The sequence below is a fragment of the Liolophura sinensis genome, chromosome 9 (genome assembly GCF_032854445.1).
Source record: "Liolophura sinensis isolate JHLJ2023 chromosome 9, CUHK_Ljap_v2, whole genome shotgun sequence".
NCBI lineage: Eukaryota > Metazoa > Mollusca > Polyplacophora > Chitonida > Chitonidae > Liolophura > Liolophura sinensis.
Genome location: NC_088303.1, coordinates 17830334 through 17851969, shown reverse-complemented (window position 1 = coordinate 17851969; position 21636 = coordinate 17830334). Strand labels below are relative to the sequence as shown.

Below are 21636 nucleotides of genomic sequence, written 5' to 3'. Positions count from 1 at the left end.
GTAACATTTGGTACATGCAACTAAACTCTAAGGAACAAATGGAATAATTTTTAATGATTGGTTCAAGATTTAGCAATCCCTGATTAGGTAAAACAAAGGAAGTATATATGAAAACGTCTGTTTTTATTTTCATAAGACAAAATTAAGTAGTTTTCAACTACATGTGTGATATCCTTAAATACTGGTGTAAAACCTGGAATTTGTATTTTCGGAAATGAATTTTTTACTGAAAAAGTCCATTCTCTCTTTTTAAACAAACTTTTTGAAAAGACCTGAGAACTCTCAGTGAGAATGTCTGAAAATATTCCGTTTGTTCTTCCAGCGGTGTCCCAAGTGTTGAGAATGTCATTTCCAGTCTGAACCGCCATGCTACTGAATGATGGAGGTGGAGGCCTACAGCAGCAGTAATGGCGCAGAGACGAATCACCCCCGGTTTGGGATGACGCTACAATCACCCAAAATCTCGCCACGGGATGGAGGGGTGTGCCCAGTCTCTGTCAACGGCAGAGATATTGCAGTTGCCAAGGCAACTGTTGCAGGAAGCGCCAAAGTTCAGATGGAGATAAGTTCAGCAAAACTTCCCCTGGATGCACCATCAGCCATGTTTTCCATGGATACAGATGATTCGCAGGACAGTGACGAAGATGTTGCAGGATCAGCGCCTCCTAGCATACGATCAAGTCCAAATCTGACCTGTGATAGGAAATTATTGGAGAGTGACCTTGACAATGAGGTATCCTCCGATCAGAAGTCTGTCGACGAGACAGAGTCTAAGGTGGAGAGCAGCTCAAGCTTTACTGTCTTTGACGACCCTCTGTCGGAGAAAGAAGAGGAAGACCCCATAGAGTGTGGGGAATGTGATACGGAGTTTAGCACAATGACCCTGTACATGGACCATAACTGTAGCAAGACTGGTTCCAAACCAGACATGTCTGACCACTTGAAGGGTGCGCGGGCAAATGGCACAGAGAGTGAACTAAGTGACGTGGAGAGCTTTGAAGGGAAGATTGTATATAATCCAGATGGTTCAGCTTACATTATAGAAGGGGATGATTCTGAATTAAGTGAATCAGAGTCACTTATTGATATAAAAGAAGGCAGCATAGTGGACAAAAGTGGTAGCAGTGAGCCGCCAAACCTTCCTTATCCCCAGATAGCAAATGCTTTCTTTGTACCCAAAAATCCCACGTCTTTCTTCAACAACTTCTACGTCATGCCATCACAACAAAACATCCCTGAGGCTCCAATCATGCATAGCTATAGAGTATACGATGTCCGTAAAGGGAGCAGAAAATCTGAAAGGGAAGACAACAACAACACCGAACTGCAGAAAAGTGCTCAAGAAAACATGGATGATCAGTCTCAAACTTCTACCTCACCCGTGGATGCTACCACAGTTCCTACTAAGCCAATTCTCATGTGCTTTATGTGTAAGCTTTCTTTTGGGTTTGCCAAATCTTTTGTGTCCCATGCTGTTGGTGAGCATGCCATGACCCTCAATGATAAAGAGAAAGGGCTAATGTCTCGCAAAAATGCCTCGGCTATAATCCAGGGTGTTGGTAAAGACAAAGAACCCCTCATCTCTTTCCTGGAACCCAATCCAAACGCAACCCAAGTCTCCTCCTGTACCAATGCTAGCAGTACAACAGAGAACATATTCTGTCATTCCAGCTGTGTTAGTCCACTTACGGCTAAGGCAAGTACAAATGTCAGCTATGTCTACACCAAACCAACTGTCTCCAATTGTCTTGGTAGCATGTCATCTTCAAGTCATCCTTTTGACCTGTCTAACCACAGAAACAACAAAGAAACAAACTATAAATCCAAATCTTCCTTGTCTCCTCCAAAGACCTTGCCACTGGATAGCTCACGAAAGAGTTTGGACAGTTTGACCAAAGCTAGTAGTCCCAAGTCACCAAAGATTTGTAGAATGTCTCCTTCAGAGAAGTCAGCTCACCAGAATGAGGTGATGACAGAACAGGACAGTCATGGGTCTCGTCATGCAAAAAATGATATGTTTGCCAAGGAATCGCACTCTAATTCTGCCACATCCTTGTTTGCTTCGCACAATGGACTGACACATTGCAGTGTACCGTCCTCACTGGAAGAAACCATGATGTCCTCAACAGGTCCCTTCATGACAGGGTTCCTCGGGGCGTGTGATGAACATCCTCAAGGCCGTAGCCATAGTGTGGAGTGCCCGAAGTGTGACATGGTTCTGAGTTCGTCAAGGTCACTTGGAGGTCATATGACTGTTATGCATTCAAGGAACTCTTGTAAGACACTGAAGTGTCCCAAGTGTAACTGGCACTACAAGTATCAAGAGACTTTAGAAATTCACATGAAGGAAAAGCATCCTGAAAGTGACACTCAATGTGTGTACTGTATCACTGGACAGCCCCACCCACGGCTGGCTCGCGGAGAGACCTACACCTGTGGGTACAAACCCTACAGGTGTGACGTGTGCAACTACTCCACCACGACCAAAGGTAACCTCAGTATTCACATGCAGTCCGACAAACATCTCAACAACATGCAGGAACTGGCGAATGGCGGAGAGCTGAACAAGATGGCAGCACCGCAGTCCTACGAGGACACCAGCCTGCAGAAGAAGCAGCAGAAGCCGAAACCAACATGGCGCTGTGACGTGTGTAATTACGAAACGAATGTAGCTCGAAACTTGAGGATTCACATGACAAGTGAGAAGCACACCCACATGATGGTGCTTCAGCAGAACATGAAGCATCTCCAAATGAACCCATTGGGCCTGTTTGGCCAACAGGAGCCGACTTTGATAGGGTTTCCACAGATAGCTCCTGCAGGATTCCCCTACGACCAGTTTGACCAGCCCATGTTCTTGGCCGCGATGCATGGCAGCATGAACTTTCCAATGAACCTGGCCAACAAGGAGCATGAAAGCATGATGCCACCTGAAACCAATGGTGGACATCTGGGAGACCAGGCAGAGCTGTTTCAGTGCTGTGTATGCAACATTTACTCTGTAGACTCAGTGGAGGCACTACACCAGCACATGCAGATGGATCGCACCAAACAGCGAGAGCACGACAACATAAGCATAGCAGGAGGGACGTACATGTGCAACCTCTGCAGTTACAAGACCAACCTCAAGGCAAACTTCCAGCTTCATTGCAAGACGGACAAGCACTTGCAGCGTTTACAGCTTGTTAACCATATACGCGAAGGTGGGCCGAGTAACGAGTGGCGACTGAAGTACCTGAACGTGAGTAACCCTGTCCAGGTGCACTGCAATGCCTGCGACTATTACACCAACAGTATTCACAAACTACAGATCCATGCGACCAACCATCGGCATGAGAGCAACGCGCACATGTTCCGCCACCTTCAGATCTGCGAGAGTCGCATCAAGTCCAGCAACAAGTACTACCACTGCGCCCTCTGCAAATACTCGTGTAAGACGAAGCTGGGACTGATACAGCACATCCGCTCGATGAAGCACCTGCGCCATGAGAATCTTCACCAGCTACAGGTGAAGCACCAAGGTAACAGCGAGGCTCTACAGATGGCTCAGGTCTACCAGGTGAAGGAGTATAAAGAGGGGGAACACATCAACTTTGATGATACAGGTATGTCTCGTTTTACATATTCCCCGACTGTAGAGGTAACCCAGAAATTGGTGCAATAATAGCCAGGTATTACATTTACCTACTTCAGGTGAAAAATGCTATTAAAGTTTTTGTGCCACAAGTATGGTCATCCATGTGCCACAAGCTAAATCATTTATGTACCTCAAGCTAACTCATTTAAGTGCTACAGACTGAGCCATTTAAGTGCCACATGCTCAGCTATTTAAGTGCCACAATCCTGGTCGTATATTTTCAACCATTATTTTTCAATATTTCTGTTTTCCTATATTATTTGGTTGTAAACAATTTAAGACAATATTAGTCAAATAAAATACATAATTCGTTGTCGGTAAATTTTAAAATTTCATGTCAGTTTTAAAGTATGTTACAATTTTTCCATTCCTCTGACCTCATGTCTTTTAATCAAGGCATAGCTCTGCCTTTTCTTTGCATCTTTTCATAATTATGAAATTATATCTGCTTTTCTGGGTGAATCATGTTTTTGAAAGTAAACGTCCAAGATCGACCTATACTCAGAACACAAAAACTGCACGTTCAGTAGATATGCAAATATTCTTATCGTACAGCCTGAATGTGGGAGGGTTTGTATCATTCGAGATGTGTTCATGTAGTCAGTTGTTGGAAAATCTCCAATTTTAATATATAAAAATATTTATTTGTGTGCAATTATAGCCATAGCATGATGTTACAGTATCTTCACCTTTGCAAAACATCTTTTGGGCATATCATTTTATTAACGTAGAAAAAAAGACATTATAAAAAGAACATGCTGTGTAATATAATTTTGTTTCCTGGAGAACAATATAAAATTTGCATACCTCTGAGTTGATCTTCTTGTGGTAAGTTTTTAATATTCTGCTGTTTCTAATTCCCACGGTTACTTTGTGAAGGCTGCCAGCCTGTGTGTGCATGTCAGTTGTTATTAGCCGTTAATTTAAATGTGTGCTGTTGATGAGGTGGTACTTTAACCTGCGTGCGGCCATTATTTTATCTTGTTTATCAGTTTCTCATGGATTTAGGGTTTACTCCCATTCACATCACCTATTGAATGGATTTGTGGAGTATAACTTGTCAGCTTTTGTTTACATGTTGTACAAATATTACTTTGGTTTTTGCACAATGGCTAGAAGGAAATAACTGGAGGTATGAAAACAAGCGAAGTAAAAAATTAATTAATAAGAGAAGTGTATACATGTACACTTTATGTCATGTTTTGAGGATATTTTTTTCTTTTCTTTTGTTTTTTTTTTTTTTTTTTTTTTTTTTCATTTTCTGCCAAGCAGTCAAAAATTTGCAAACATAATTATTTAATGTTCAAATTATTTATTTGTCTTCCTTCAAGCTGTGTTGTGCGTAAGGCTGTCATTGTGAGTACAGGTATGTGATTACAAATAGCGTTGTCCAGGTAACAAAGTCTCAGGTATCAGAGGATATGTCATGAAGACACAGAAACAGTCTTAAGTAGTCTCAATAAAAAAATTAAACTAAAGTTCTTGACTAATGATAAAGTCTTTTGAATTGGTTTTGTTTGTGATCCGAAATGAGTGGTATATGTTTATATCATTACAAACTTGACCTAAGTGTTTTGACAGATTTTAGCAGCTTACACTATCATTCAGTATTACACTTATTTTCTTTGGTATATTTGTGGTCAGAAAACAGGTGGTAAATTCTTTTATTTATGTCAGATATGGGCAGAATAAGGATTTGTTTGTGAATGAAATGCTGTTATGAAGGTCCAAGAATCAAATATCACAGGGTTTTCTTATCAGCAATTCATTAGCTCAACGATTTCAGAACTTGAAGGAGAAATTTATGAAGAAAAGTGTTGATCCATAGAGTTAGAGATGCAGAATTGAGGGTATGACTTTATTGTGATGTAATATTCTATACACATAATCTGTTGCATGATATTTGGGAGGAAACCTATCAGTTTAGGGAATGTGGAGGGATATATTGGAGCAGGATACAGTTAACAGGAACATTTAGATGCACCTGCTGTGTGGCTTGAGGTGGAATTGTGGTGGTCAGTTGAGACAGGTGCCACCCACTCTCTAGAGCCCCCTCAGTCAATGGGCCATTGAGTGATTATGGGTCCTGTCTGTGGTTTGTTGGTCAGCTCTGTCTGCAGCCATGTCCAGTTTAGGGTCAGTGGAGGTCAGTTATAACTATCTTGACCACATGGCTTTCTGACCAGACTGGCCAGAGGTTTACAGCTTTTCCAGTGCTTGATGAGGTTCCAGCAGAGGGCCTTCAAACCATTATTGTAATCCTTTGTTCCATTTAAGGCAGAGAATAGGTTTAATTAAAAAAATTTACAACTGATTGCATTTTCTATTCTGGTCTTTTTTTTTCTTTTTTTTGTTTATTTGTTTTGTGTGTGTGTGTGTGTGTGTGTGTGTGTGTGTGTGTGTGTGTGTAATGCCACCAGCTTTGTGTGAAGGATTATGTTGCAGGTTGCAGGTAATGAAAAATTCTTGCATGGTTACCTTTAGAAGTCATCCATTGTAGAGGCAAAGTGAAAGTAAACCACATCGTTTTCATATATTGTTCACTTCATGCTCAAGAGAAAAATTCTTGGCAGGGTGGAGCTGAACAGGAAGTACCAGTTTGCTTTCATATCATAGCCTAATGATAAAGTATTAATTTATCACCATTTTCTCGAAACCTTATGAGTTGACAGGTTGTTTCTATTTTTTCAGACACCATGCTTAGAACAGCACTTTTTGGTCACTGATTAAAACTTTGAGAAACTTAAGAATGAGGATTAATATTCCAGCAAGCCACAACTAGTATATTTTTATATTTTAATGTTGACTTGTACAATTTTACATTCTTTTCTTCTACATTTTTATCAGTGTGGAAAATATTTTGACATGCATGACAGATAAAACAGCTGTTCCTTAAGGCAGTATAGAGACCAAGTTTAAAATATCTTTTCATTGAGTTTTCAAATTCAAACAGTCAGTTCTGATATTTAAAATATTCAGAGGTTTCTTTTCACATTTTTTTTAACTGCTGTGCATTGCTGTTAGATTACCAGTTTGCAGGTCTTACTTCTCCTGGCTGATAGAATGGGTTCCATTGATTACAGAGCTGCTGGTTTATGGCTTGCCATTCTCATGGCAATCTCTAAAGAAAAAGGAAACTGTTTTATACCTGTTAATTGTTTCCTCTGTAATTACTCCCCGGGCGATGTAGTTACGTAATGGTGGACAATACCTGGGCAGGACTTAAGCCTGTGTTGTGTGTGACTCCTTTTGATAGGCAGGTAAAAAAGGGTTTTAGCAAGGGGGACAAAATTACATAAGCCCTGACCACTATACTGTTGTGACTGGATATTGTTCCGGGATGGAGCATTAGACAATAGGCTTGCTGGCCTCTCTTTCATTAAGGCAGAGATAGCCAATCAGGGCTAGCGGTAACAAAAGACAGCTGTTACAATAGTAATGAGTGCTGGGATTGGAAGTTTGCATTAGCAGTAGAGGTCGTTAACAGGTGTCAATAGTGCAGAGCTGAGGTATGGAGCAAAGGGGCTGGGCCAGTGAACCACACACCCCAGTAGCACACCACCCAGCATCATGGGAGAGACCAGCCTGACTGTGGGGCAAGGTAAGACAACCACCCAGGTTTACCTGTAACCAGCAAGCAGCAGTACCTCACCTGTACTTTACCTGTGCAATGGTCTACTTGTGCTTACCTGCCTGCAAATCAGCACACCTTCATGGCTGAGCTATGCAACTCAATAACATACATATTTACATCTGTCTGTAATAATAAGTCTGCAGGTAACGTGAACATTATTTAGATTTTCTGCAGCTGTTGTTGCAACGGCTCGTGTGTTTTAATGTTGACGCAATGGAGGCTGCATCCTATGAGTATTTTGTTTAGTTATGTTTTTATTACATCACCATTTAGCCTCTTTCAGACATACACACAGCTATATGCCAAACAGTCTGGCATTTAGACAATTTATCAGTGGATTTTTGAAACACCATCCTGTTTCAGTTTATTTGGCAATGCATTTGTGATTGGTGTTTTTAATCTATGGTTAAATACATAGATATTAATCTCTGATTTATTTAATTGCACACAGGTATATTTATTTATGTATATTCTGTGCATCACACTGAGGAATTTTCAGCTATGTGATGACAACACTGTGTTTAATGAGTGGAGAAACTCCGCAAGGCTCGTCAACGATTATCTCTGATATGTTCGTGTTGGCCCTTCGTGTATATATAAGATGTCTAAATGTTCAAAATTGGATTGTAGCCCATTACAGTGGAAGCACCATGATTATAAGTCCTGCACACTAAACCTTTGTACTGCATATGTAATCGTCCATCCAGTTACCTGTGTTTGCTAAGCACTAATGGTGCATATGTGTTTGTCTACTAGGCAGCCACTAATTACACAGGTGTGTATATGTTACCTATAGATTTGACAGGTAAATCGGGCATAGTTTCTTTGCGTGACAACAGCTCAGGTCTTAACTTCTAGCTCTCCCACCCATCAACAGGTAGACTAATCAATATTGTACACTATGATTTATTTTTCCAAATCAACCACCAGTTAATCTGCATTTCATCATGGAATTAATTCATTTATAAACTTTAGACAGCATTTGATTGCCTTCAGTTGATGATCAGTGAATTTTCTAACCAACATCATTATTAATGTCTTTTTATTAATTTTTTCCTAATACAAACCTATGAATTTAAAATAAAATATTTCCATCACCATAGATGATGTCTAAGATACAGTGACAAATTTGTGACATTTTGAATCAATTAATATTAATTATATTCATGACTCGCCAGCCATGAACCAATAATAATTTTGTAAAGTTTCAAAAATTATCTTGGTTGATTACAATAACATTGAAATGACAGTGTAGTACATTGATGGTACTATAGAAAAGTTTATTTTTGAAAATTTTGTAGGCCGTTTATAAACTTAGGGTTGGATAGGATAGTTAGATGGGAACGACAACATGGCTGTGCAATTTACATAGCTCACCTGTGACACCATGTTTTAATCTGCAGATGTTATCTTTTCTTGTATGTGCATGGGTTCCTAATCTAGAATAAAAATCTTACCCCCCCCCCCCCAAACTAAATGGTAAACTGCAGAAAATATTATTTTATATGAGTAATATTTAAAAAAAATATTTCTGTAAATACTTTGGATTGATTGTTTATTTAATTAACTGTGTATCCTGTTTGGGGGTACTGTAAGCAACAAATTCTGCCAAATAAAGAATGTTTTCACTTTGAAATTCTGAAACCGTTATTGGATTTTAATCTACAAGGTAGGTTCGTATTAATGATGAACTCATTCAGCTGTTAAATCATTCCTGTCATGTTTGCTCGTTTCCTGACTGTTGAAAGGTTGAATTTAAAAGTGCACATCTGTTAGGAGATTGATCATGGTGAGATCAAGATTAAAATTTCACAGGACAAATTGTCTATTTTAATCGTTTCAATTTGAAGATACAACAGTGTGCTATGGCAGCTACCTTGCTTCAAACACATGCACAATGAAATTTACCAAAAAAAAAAAAAAACATACACACACACACACACACACAATGTGGCTGAAAACTACAATAAAGTGTTAATCTAAGCAGAGATTTGTGAAGCATATGGTTATCATATGATGGTATGATTACAGAGGGTGTCTAGAGCCCGAATCTTGGCAGCCCTAGCCTCTAAAATAACAGCAGCACCGCTAATTGGTGCAAGAACAAGAGCCCAGAAATGAAGCCTTGTTTTCTTTGGGCAGAGCAAGCGTGATTCAGGGTTTGATCTCTTCCACATGCTTGTCTTAATCGCTCTCCGACAAGTCATATATGGATATGAAGGGACGCAAGCTCTGCCACATGGTAACAAGATATTATTACTTATGGGGACGCCATCTTGGTTTTCCTTCTTTTTTTTCTCATCTTATACTCTTTTCTCATTTCAATTGTACTTTTTTTTTTACAGTGCTTTTTTTTTCTTTTTTACTTTCAAGATGTTGATAGTATGAGAGGAGCCTCTGTGAGCAAACAAAGCCGAAGGTTGTGTATATGTATACTTCTGTGTCTAGTGCACTGCTGCTGTACGAAGCATAGACACTGATAAGCGGTAGAGTGTATATGTAATCTAGCCTCTGGTCTGATCATGCCTTCATTTAGGATGGCAGACGAACATTAAAAGTTTGTCTCCCCTGTAAACAAATAGGACAGCCCCCAAATTTTAGCCGAGCTGAGAAGAATAGAAAGGGGCTAGGGGGGTAGCAGGGGGAGGAGGGAGCTGTGAACAAAAACTTATATTTGTGAAGCTTCTTTTCAACTGCCATAAAGTGGTTTTAAGTTTGCTATTCTCTTTGGCAGTGTCTGGATATTCGTCAGTGACTGTGATTGTCGCTACGGGTCAAGGGGCTGCATCATTGCCCTGCATGGGGCTGTGTTTTAGCACTTGTTTGCACCTTGCCGAGGTTCACAGGGGCCCTGCCTATTATTAAAGGGAAACCAATCAGCTAGAATCAGTTGGAGTGTCAATAGAAAATCAGGCCAGCCCTTTGGTTTGATTACCGTCACGCATTCATTACAAGCCCACACAGTCAACTCCTTTTCTCTTTATGTTTTTCAACTGAGAGGACTTTTTGTGACAGACTTTGTGTAACCCATGGCAACAAGTGTTCGTTTTGTATAATGGCTTGTGCAAATATTCTCTTTTAAGAGTGCCCTTTCTCCCTCTTACTTGGTATGCATTCCATTACAATTCTTTCAGAAATCTTAAGTTTCGTTTCTTTTCCTTTTTATTTTTTTTTTCCTTCTTCTTCTTTTTTTTTTTTTTTTTTGAGGGGAGGGAGGAAGGCCTCATATATTTCTGAGTATATACTTTCCTCCCTGCCTCTGCTCTTCTTGCCATTTGAGGTTTTTGATGCCTCTATTGAGATTTTAATCTCTGATGTGTTGTGACCCACTGGGTGAGATATAAGCTTATTGTCCCTGGTTGAATCAGCCTAATGTAGAAGTCTCCTATAGAAAGCTGGTGGGATTTGAATAATTCTGAATACCTTTCTGCCTAGACAATTACCCTGTGATCAGAGATGTTGTTAAGACTGGGCAAAAAAGACCTACGGTGAATTGTGGTGTGTCTCCTTACTGAATGCAGCCCCTTGCTTTTAAATGAAGGAGGGCCCGGACGGCTGTGCTCAGGCAGAAAGACAAGAGGGCATGGCATTAAATGAGTTTAGACTGCTTGGTGGCTGACCCCTCCTTCTAAAGCAGAACAATGCTGGTGTAGTTTGTAAAGACACTACTGCTATTGGTATAAAAGGTGTGCCCCATAGACAGACATCTCCCAGTCACACGGGCAGCAAATTAAAATAAGAATAAGGCTGGGATGGTATAATGAGGGATGGGGGACAGCACAGGTAAGCCAGCTCGGTGTCGGGCTCTCTGCTCTAGTTTTTACCTGTTGCCGCTGATTAGACTCTCTCACCTGTACTCAGGTGTGTCACAGGGTATTGTTTTAATGGTGTCTTAGCTAGTGACCTGTATTACGTGGTTCTCATGTCCAGCCCAATGTGGTGATTAGCGTTGATTTCACCGGTGATGTGATAGGGGGTACAGCAAGAGGACAGAGGGAACACTAACGCCCAGGTTACCTGTAAACTGGTTCCTCATGGTTGAGCAGCCTGTAAACCCATGTACTATTGCACGTTATCGCTGGAGGAAGACTCCCCTATAGACACCTAGAACCAAGTCCTGGCTTAATACCATGAGAAAGTTTTGTCCTACATAATACGGGTTTGAATGATGGAGGCCTATACCTGTAATCAAGGCACACATGTTTGTCTGAGGGACGAAGCGTCGGACAGGTAAATACGATATGGCAGCTAGAGAAGGAGTCGCTAGATTAGGCTGATCGTGGCCCACAAGCCCTTCTGATCACTGCCTTAACCCCACTGTGTTTGTTTGCCTGCCTGGAAATTTAGACAGCTAAGATGTGTCTTAGGAGGAAGTTCTCTGGCAGAGCTTCGAGGCGCCAGTGACTAGCTGGAAAAATCAGTCAAATACCAGTAGATCACCCCATTTAGACACACAGGCTCAGCTTGACACCTAGCCAGCTGTAGTCTCTCACCTGTTGTCTCACCTGGGAGGGAGGGTCCAGTGAGTAGGCTATGGGACCCTGAGAGACATGCCGTGGGGACATAGCCAGCAGCCATATTGGCTCGTCGTTATCGTCACTTGAAATAAGCATGTGACATGTTCATGTTCTCGATAACCGAGACAGGGTGACACCATTGATTTTGTTAGTTTTGTCTGCACCATGTGTATGCTCATGTATGTAATAATCTACTCATAATTATACATTACACGGGACAAAGAAAATTCAAGTTTTACATTAATTGATATGTTGGCAACATCTGTATTTTAATATATAGTTATTTGTACAGCATGGCCTATTTTTGTATGACCTAAATGATCCTTGATCATTTTAATTTACCCAAGTTTTTTTCTTTATAAATCATAATGCCAACTTTACTTAGACTTTACATAAATTTTAGAACCTTATCCTCAACATCTGCTTGTGTTCATCATCTGCTTATTATTAGAGGTAATTATGCAATTTTGTTATACTTATTCTCATATCTTTATGTACCCCTCACTCCATAATGGTAATTTGACAGAAAATGACTTTTCATGTCTGACATGTCTCTTTTAGCATAATTCAGCAGTGTCAAAAACTGTAAGGTTAGCAGGTAGCATAATGCTAAAGTTCTATAACATCCCACCCACTCCCCTGCTCCTGCCCCTGCCCCTGCCCCTGCCCCTCTCCCTCTCCCTCTCCCTCAATATGTAGACTTTATCTCAACCAGGCAAAAAATCTGGTTTTACTGGACACAGGAGCTGTCACAATAGAAACAAATGTTAAAATTATTAAATTTTCTAAATTAAGCTATTTTCTAATTGTCAGCCTGTCCTGTGTTAAAACTAATATAAAGCAGTGAGTTCAAAATGAAACTGCAGTTAACATTGTAAGATAATTATTTCCATGATATCACTCAACTCTTTAAGTCGTGAAAATACAGGATAAAGCCTCTCCCCATTATATACGTGCAGGTAGGATTTTGTTGTAAAATATGAACAGCCTACAGTATTACCTGAGATTTTAACATTTATCAATGATACAGAAGTGAGTCAGAGTGACCTGACAGGTTACCTGAAACCAGCTCACCTGAAACCAGCTCATGAGATGTCAGTTAACTTCTTCAGTTCACCTAACATCCACTAATCCATCAAGGAATCAATCGATTCTCTCATTGACAAAATTTTGTGTGTATTTGTACTCCCAAAATGATTTCTTAGGTCAGAAGTGGAATAATTTTGTTAGTTAATGTTCTTGTAAAATAGTTTGTGTATATTGAACGTGGTGTGAGGTCCAAATGCCCCTAAATCTAGTCCCAAAAGTCTCTACAAGTCCCTGTCTGTGCATATGGTAAATGGTCTAAAAATTGGTTCAAAAAGTGCAATTTCAGAGGCAAATAAATTCCATAAAACAGTACTTGAAATAGTGCTGAAACTTACATTTTGTCAGTTGGAAATCATCCTACCTTCTCGGTAAACCTTAACATACCTGTGTAAGATCAACTGAACTCCCAGAATCAGGCAAAATTTGCAACATGAGTCACGGGCGAAATTTTAGGTCTTTACTGAAATCTTGAGTACTTTAATGAAGGAATGAATTTACTTTTTTTTGTATTCAAGGTGAATGTATGTCACAAAACAATTTGATATAAATACTCGTAAAAAATTATAACCATTATGTGACTTCTTTAAATAAAATTACATATTCATTGTAAGCATTTAGTTGTTAACTGTTAAGTTGTTTATAGTTATTAATTATTAGATTGTGTTATCTGTTGTTTTTTGTTGTTGTTTTTTTTTTTTTTCAAATCTAGTAGAAAATTCATTTAAATTCATTTTCACACATACAAACTGTGTCTCTAAAATATTACTTTTGATTACTTTGATATTTGGCATTGAACACAAAGTTAAGGAAATTTTACTTTTAGTTTTCAATATTTAGCTTGTTCTCTGGGCCTGCCTACATTAAATGAAGTGACACTTAACCAAGCCCAAACATGAGAAATCAATAAAAGCATCAAATCCTGCATTATGTTGACAGTCTTGCCATGGTAAGGTGTGCTATCTGTGAGAACTAATTAAATGTTGTACATCTACCTGTTAATGGGAACCACAGGTGTTAAGGCTGTTTGAAGTCTGAACTTCCTGCTTTTGCCATCCATGACACAGCTTTAGCACTTTGTCAGACAGTTGAAGTTAGCAAAGAAGAACTATATGTATGTATAGGAAGTTTCCTTTGAGACCGCTCACAAATTAGGTGGCTTAAATGTGACAGGACATTAAATCTGTAGGCAGTAATTGATATTTTTTTTTATTTTTTTTTTTTTTTTAGCCATTTTACCTGTGCTCGTTAAGACACCTGATAGGGCATTCACACTAGTTGGCCAAATATAATAAGTCCGTATAAAAGAAGAGATTCATTTTTTTTTCTTCTCTGAATAAGTCTAAATACCAATGACCTATTTAAGTATGAAATCTTTTCCGGTCCTAGCTGCCATTCAGTGTTAGATCACCCTGTATATGTATATGGTAAAATACATTAGCATTTTTTCTCCTCACACCCATTTGAACTTTAAGCCACAGCGTCAATTGAAGCTGCCAGTCAAACCTGCTATGTGTTTCTGCCAACCAATCAGAGCTCTAATTCATGTAGAACATATTTCAAAGGATGTTAGCCACACCTCCTAGATAATCTGTAAACTCATAGGTCATAAATGATCAGAATAAATCAGGGAGAAATCAACCAAAATAGCTAAGCCATACGTAAAACATGTTGTCACATTGTCTTCGCATTAACTCTTGTTTCTGTAAGTCAGCTATATCTTAAGACTGTCATTCATTATAGATCAGTTGTTTTTCAACTTCTTTTCTGTCATACCCAAGTATATGGGGCTGTCTAGAAGCATAATTTTATGTTAAGTCAGTTTTTAAATGTTAATCAGTTAGTTTTTTTATTTAAGTGATCACTATCAAGTTATATTCCTCTTTTAAAAAAAAATTGTAGCAGTTGGAATAATAGACTCCAGTAAAAGCTTTCCTGCTTTTGTCTGCAAAGGCTGGATTCCTTCATGCTTTTTTTGTCACTTGACTGTCTCACTTGACTGACTGCAGACTTGAATACTTGGCCCAAGTATCCAATCAGTCCACAGTTGTGATTTAGACAAAGGTTAAGTTAACACGGGCACTGACCATTATTCCCTCTCTGATCCACTGGTCACCATGTTCAGGCTTGACCAGGGGTTTGTCCAGCATGTTTACTGCGCCCTGCCCAGTTCTACACCAACTACAACAGTAAGGTATTAAACACAACAGAACAAAGCTTGTCACAATGTCAGGGAGGGGCAGTTATCCCCAGGACCCAGGGCATTTCCAGGGGGTGGGGGTGGTGAAGGAACCCTGCAGGGAATAACTGGTTTGGAAGATTTTCACAGAGTTGTCAACTTATTATTTCAGGTAAATTGAATCCTGATTGCAAATGACCAGGTAATCAGCTACCTGTGGTGCAACCATTGTTCTAGTCAGAACAACTCTGGGAGCACTCTTCAGAAATGGATTAGTGCATTCATTGGCCATTGTTGTCTAAATCCTTTCCTGCTTAATGCCCTTAACTCACTGGTAATATGGTTTGTTTCAAGGTGATTAGTCATTGGCTCAAAAGACAACATACCTGTACACACCGTGTTAGCTAGAGCAGGTAACCCAGCCCTGACCTCAGATGTCAACCAGCACCAGCAGAACAAGGCTCTAGAAAAATGGTACATAAAATGTAGGCCCTGTTGATTTACCATATGGATATTACCTGTTAAGAGAAGGACCTAACCCCTCCACCTGACCCACATCACTCCACCCTCAGGTCGGCCTTTATGAATTTTATCTTCTTCAACTGAAATGGCTGACGTTTGTCAGATAGTTTTTCTTGATTCTGTGTGTGTAAATATCATATGTAAATGAATGTCATGAAGTGAGCTTATAGGCAATTTACACCAGCCTTGTTAAAGGAGGATTCAACTGTTGTCTAATATTGGTAAAAAACTTCTTATCAGTGAACATGTTATTGCAATATTATATACAACAGACAGCCTGGTGTCCAAAATTGGGATGAGTTAACAATTACAAAACGACAGTTAATTTTTTTCTGAATTATACTGTGGGATAAAATTAAGAATATGTGCATTTGATATGGCTTATTACTATAATTTGAACTGAACTTAGCATTGTGGGGATGTTTATGGTATGTATGAAATTAGTAGCTTAGTAAAGTATTTAAATAGGGTAAGATATGTTTTTAACTCTGTGCAGTAAAATTCAGAATTTTGAAGTGCTCACCATTCCGCCATTTTTATAGCGTAATAACGTCAAACTCACAGTTTTTTTTTTAAATTACTTTCCTGTATTTTGGTCAGTAAATTGATGTTTTGTCTGGCTGTTTAATTGTTAAAATTTTGGTCATGATCATTTGATTTGTTTCGAGGTCAGTGAATGTTTGTGAAAGCAAAAGAGCTTGTCACAATCTGGCCATTTTGTGTGGAGCGTGGTTAGAAGAGAAACAACAATAGAGAAGCCAGATTATGGCCTTGGCAGAAATTCATATCTTAGCCGGAGGACAGTCTGTGGCATTTGTCAGAGTTAGACTTGATATGCTTCCTGTTTATACAGAGGACATTAGGGTACAAGGTGGAGGGTGAGAATCGAGAAATGACCAGCAATTCCAAGACATATGAAGTAAAAACAATGTTTTCATAATGCATATAAATATCAGACATGAATGCTCGAAAACAGAATGATGTCGCAAAACCATGGACAGTTTTCATTAAGGTAAAAGATGACAATGCCTGGTTAATGGACTGATTGAAATCTTGCTTCGGATTGATGTCCGACTGAAGCCGTACTTATTTCTGCAAACTTTGTCTATATTCCTGTGCCAAATTGCGGCCAGACGAACTCTGGAGCCCAGTTGTCTCCGTGTGATAACCAGGGGCTGAAGACCCCACGCAAAGTAAGGGTGGAAATAGTTCTGACTTCAACTCCTGATGAGCCTGGGTTATCTAGATCTGCCATTTATTTACCTCCAGGAAGGAGAACTCGGTCTAAAACTTGGGCAGTATTTAATAAACAGAACCATGTAGTTACCAGTACCACAAACATTAATAAGAGAGACGTTGGGGATGGTGATGATAAGCCGTGATCACAACCATATAGCCAATGCTTATTTATGATGGGTTGTGACTTCTGATCAACATTAGGTGTTCATGTGTCGTCTGCTAGAGGTTTATAGAGCTGTGTTCAGAGTTCCACCCTAAGAATTATGGATGAGAAATGTAGATGGTGAAGGGAGAGAAAAGGAGAAGGGGTAGGGGGTTTGGGTAGTGTTCTGGTTGTCATCATAAAGAGAGAGGGGTGGGGTGTGAGTTTCTTCTTGTGTTTAATTAACTATGGACCAGATGAAAACAGAGAAGCTCTATGTAGACAGGGACAGGAGATGTTCCTCGCCTCTTTTAACCTAGAACAAATGGTGGATAAGCTTTGATAAAGGTCAGAGGAATTCTTGGGGATGTTTGGAAATAAAATAGGTGGAAGAAGTCACTTCACAGCTGGTCCTCATCCCAGTCTATACACTTCTGGGTACAACAGATACTTGTGGCAAACACCCGGCTAACATCCTGTTCTTCTGGATACAGCCAGCTAAATCACCCAGAAAACTTTTTATCTGTAAAACGATAAACCTTAACTCGACAGTCTTATTTTGAATGTATTGTCATGACAGTGAACTCCAAATTCCAGCGTTTTGTCTGTTAGACAGGGTCATGTAAAAGTATAAGTACATTTTTCAAATGTGTTAGATTTTAATTATAAAATGGAGAGTTTCGGATGGTTGTGTACTAAAGATATCTCATAGTTCACCACTTTGGGAGCTCACTTTTGTTTTAAATGTCATTAGTGCATTGTAATTCACACATTTGTGCAGTCAAGATTTATATAAAATTGTCAAAGAAGAAGGAAGATAGTATCAGCTGATTATTGTAGATTAGGTAATTGCAACATAATCATAAATCATCATTTCGGAGAAGTGGTGAGAAGTTTCATCCATATTACTGAACACTAATGACTATGATTTCTCCAGCCAGTCTATCTGCTTTCTTCAAGCAGATACACCGCCTGCTGGAGATAAACCAAAGCTCATTTGCATAAAATTTGGACAAGCCAAACAAAGGCTAGAGATTTGAGAGGAAATCAGGGTTACTGAGGGCCCGGCTTTGCAAGCTTTTTCCACCATTTGTTTGTCTGGTAATGTCTGAACAAAGTGTGGCGGGACAATGAAGGTGGAGGGGTCATCCAAATCAACAGCTGAGTGCAATCTCATTCAGGGGCGCTTAGACTTTGGCGTAGAACGCTGTCCTTCTCCCTCGCGAGTCGACACTGCAGAGCCCTGATCCTCAACAACCCCTGCCCCAGTCTCTGCAAAACCCTGTCACAAAACGTGACATTGTAGAATCTTCAAATGTGTGAAGGATGCTACAGAAGATTTTGCGAGCACCTTCAGATGTGCAATAACATTCCGTATTGTACACCACTGAAAGGACATAGCAGGAATTATACAGTGAACAAGGTCACGGGATGATGTGACATAATGTAGTCATACATACCATCTTGACTGAAAAATTAATATGTGAAAACGAGTGTGTGGACAGGTTTTCACAAAATGCGATCCTCGTCTTTTGTGACATGAGTTTTGCTTGACCTCTGCTGACTAGCCTCGCTTGTTCATAGGTGTAATGTTACCATATGCTTAATGCTAGTTTTTACCAAGGCTTGTTGACTTTATCCCTGTCTTCTTACATGTTACCTCAGCCCGATGTGTTCATACTATGTGCGAAATAAGTAACACCTCTGCCGAGGAGAGCTGTCTGAGTCATTAGTTAAAACATCATGTTCCTCAGCCCTTAATCCTTTTCCAAATATATCCATCTGCCCTGGGAGGAAACTCTCTCTCCCCCCCCCCCCCCCCAACTCTCCAACTCTTTATTCTTATCTTCCCATGCCTATTATGAGGTCACCTTATTGTCAGGGAATATATGGAAAAAGCGTAAGAAGAATGTTACACACAGAAAAAAGCCAGCAGTCTTCTCACCATGTTATGGGGCACGCGTTCACAGGTTGAATAAAGTAGAATAAAGCAGAGCTATGTGTAGATTATTAACTCAGCCCTGGTCACCGCCTCTCTACTCCATCATTATTACTCAGCTCGGATTTCACGGATGACCACCAGAAACATGGGTAGGAATTCAAAATTTTGAAATATTTTCAGGTGTGAAAATCTTTTGTCTCTGCTCTTAGGCTTTTCAGAATTAGTGTTGTTGAGTGACAATGCCTATCACAGTTTATGTATATATATATATATATATATATATATATATATATATATATATACATGTTTTTATTAGTTCAGCCAGCTGATACCATTGGCATTGGAAATTGAAATTTTAGAAATGTACTTTCTTCAAAATTCTCCTCTATAATGAAAATGATATTTAATTAAGAGCTTAACAACTTTAGTTTATTAGTTAAGAGAGGTGAGTGGTTTTATCTCTGCGTCATTTTCATTCATAATTATTTCTCAATTAATATCCTTTAAATTTTTTCAAACAAAAACATTTTAATTATTAATAAGCCGAAATGTAGCTATATTTACATATTTAGGTTTAAATCTGTTGAAATATTTGAATTGTTATGAGTTCTAGTGAGGAGATTAAGCTTTGCTGAGGCTTGAATTTGTCTGGCGTTCCCCAGATCAGTGTAAGATAGAAGTGTTGGTGTATTCACATACCTCAGACAGCCACAAACCACAGTTGACAAGCATGCTAGGGGGCGACACATAACATCTGAAATGGCTTACTACTACCACAGAATCCCTGTACCACCTCATCACCCACAGCGACTCTTGCTGACAACAAAAAAAAAAAATCGCAAAAACAAGGACTCATCCTTATATCTCTGTAAATTTGCTCTGAAATTACAAGCCACAGAGATATACACATCATCACACTATCTTTAGAACATTTTGTTCTTCACTTCAACGCTGCATTTACAATCATGGGGCTGTATTTTTCTTATTGATGTATGTGTTTTGGTGTGAAGGCACTTGCTTGGGTAAGGTGGCTTACGCACAAGGAGTGTATCATTGCTGTAGATACATTGTGAATGTTTAGGTCAGGGAAAGGATTTGGCAGGTGAGAATCAGGTTTAACAGTCAATTAGCAGTGTTAATGGGAAGGTAAACATGCTTGTGTACCTGATTAATATTTGAGCTCCAGAGAAAACCCCTCATAATCAAAGGGTAGCACTGCAGATGTGAAACATCTTAAAATACTTTTAGTCCTAGCAGATACTTCATTATTCAGAGTTTCTGAATCATCTTCTTCCTTTTTTTTTTCCTGCAAATATTTCATCTTTAAGAATGGCGATAAAGAATTTATCTTTCCCTCAGGGTTGCAAGAATTGGTCACCTCTACTTTGCCCCTGGCGCTGAATACAACGGTAAAAAATCTGTTCGACTTAGGGCGCTTTTTGGCCAGGTGTTTGTTAGGTGTGAACAAACACGCAACTATTGTATTTTCTGTAAAGACAAATTTAATATTTATCTTTGAGCATTTGCTGCACAAATGCTTATTGAGGGCTTTCCAAATATTTCTCTGCGGGAAACAGATGGGCAGAAACTCGCCAACATACTTTGACAGCACAGATCATCCCTGGAGATAGCACCAGAGGTGGTCACAGACAGATCATATTGAAAAATATTTCTTTGTAATGTGGATAAAATTTCTATTGTATACAAAATGTGTGAGCCAATATTTGTGTACCATAGAGTAAGGGGCACATCCTGCCGATTAGACTACAGCCTGCATCAACACACCGACTTTACTTGTTTTAATGCCAGAAGAGCCCTGCAATATGGGATTTGTGGAGATGCAGTTTTCTGCTGAGACATATCTTCCAGCCCAGTGTTATTCAATGTGTTGTGACACTTTGCATGCCTTCAGTAAGATCAGGTGCCTTGTATGTAAGCTGCTATTCCATGACACCTCAACATAGAAATATTACATTGTGTTACAATGTTTCCCTATGATATGTAACCTCTCCCGTTCTGTCGGGGCCACTTTAGCGAGCTCGGATGAAAAATGATCCAAGATGTTAACATGTTTTCAGCTTTTGTGGTTTGTGTGTTTTTTGTTTTCTTTCTTTTTTTTTTCTTTTTGTCTCTCTTTTTTAACTTATGCATGTTTTCCTGTGTTTGTTTCACGGTATGCAATCACTGGTGTCTCCAGTTTATTATGTCTTTGAGAATTTCTCAGCGATTGTCTGTCCTTCTCCTGAGCATATTCCTGTGCCCTTGTCATCTTAACATGGCACCACAGCCATTTCTTTTTCCTCCCAATACATCTACCCATAGCTCCCAATATCCAAAAGAAACTTGTATGACATAAATTTGCCTTTTCTGGTCCTAAATGTCACTCAAGCAAAGCAAGCCACCACAGCAGTCTTACACACAGATCCCTAAAAGATACTGTAGCTAAATGACTCTGGTCTCGACGGTTTTTTTGCTCTCCCTCGCTGGAACACTGAAGCGCATAGTAATTGGCCAAAGAGTTTCTGGCCTCTCTAGACGAACTGTTCATGCCGATCAATGAGGTTGGTAATTTGCTTAATTATTTGGACTCTGAGGCCCTCTCTAGCAGCTTCTAGGTGCACTCATTATTTTAATAGTTCTCTGTATCGCTACATTCAAAGCTGGGACATTTCATTGAATTCAGATTTCTCCATGAAAGATGAAATATCTTGACAGACTTTTTTTTCTGTTATTTTTTT

General features: G+C 39.4%; 1 protein-coding gene across 3 annotated transcripts in view; it reads left to right on the top strand.

Annotated features, from left to right (window-relative positions):
- LOC135474827 (zinc finger homeobox protein 4-like) overlaps window positions 1-21636 on the top strand; it is a 110128-nt gene that overhangs the window by 68471 nt on the left and 20021 nt on the right. For all 3 annotated transcript variants that reach the window (XM_064754435.1, XM_064754437.1, XM_064754436.1), the window contains one exon: window positions 323-3605. In XM_064754435.1, coding sequence (XP_064610505.1) covers window positions 377-3605 — 3229 coding nt within the window. In that variant the 5' untranslated portion in view covers window positions 323-376. The remainder of the gene's footprint in view (window positions 1-322; window positions 3606-21636) is intronic.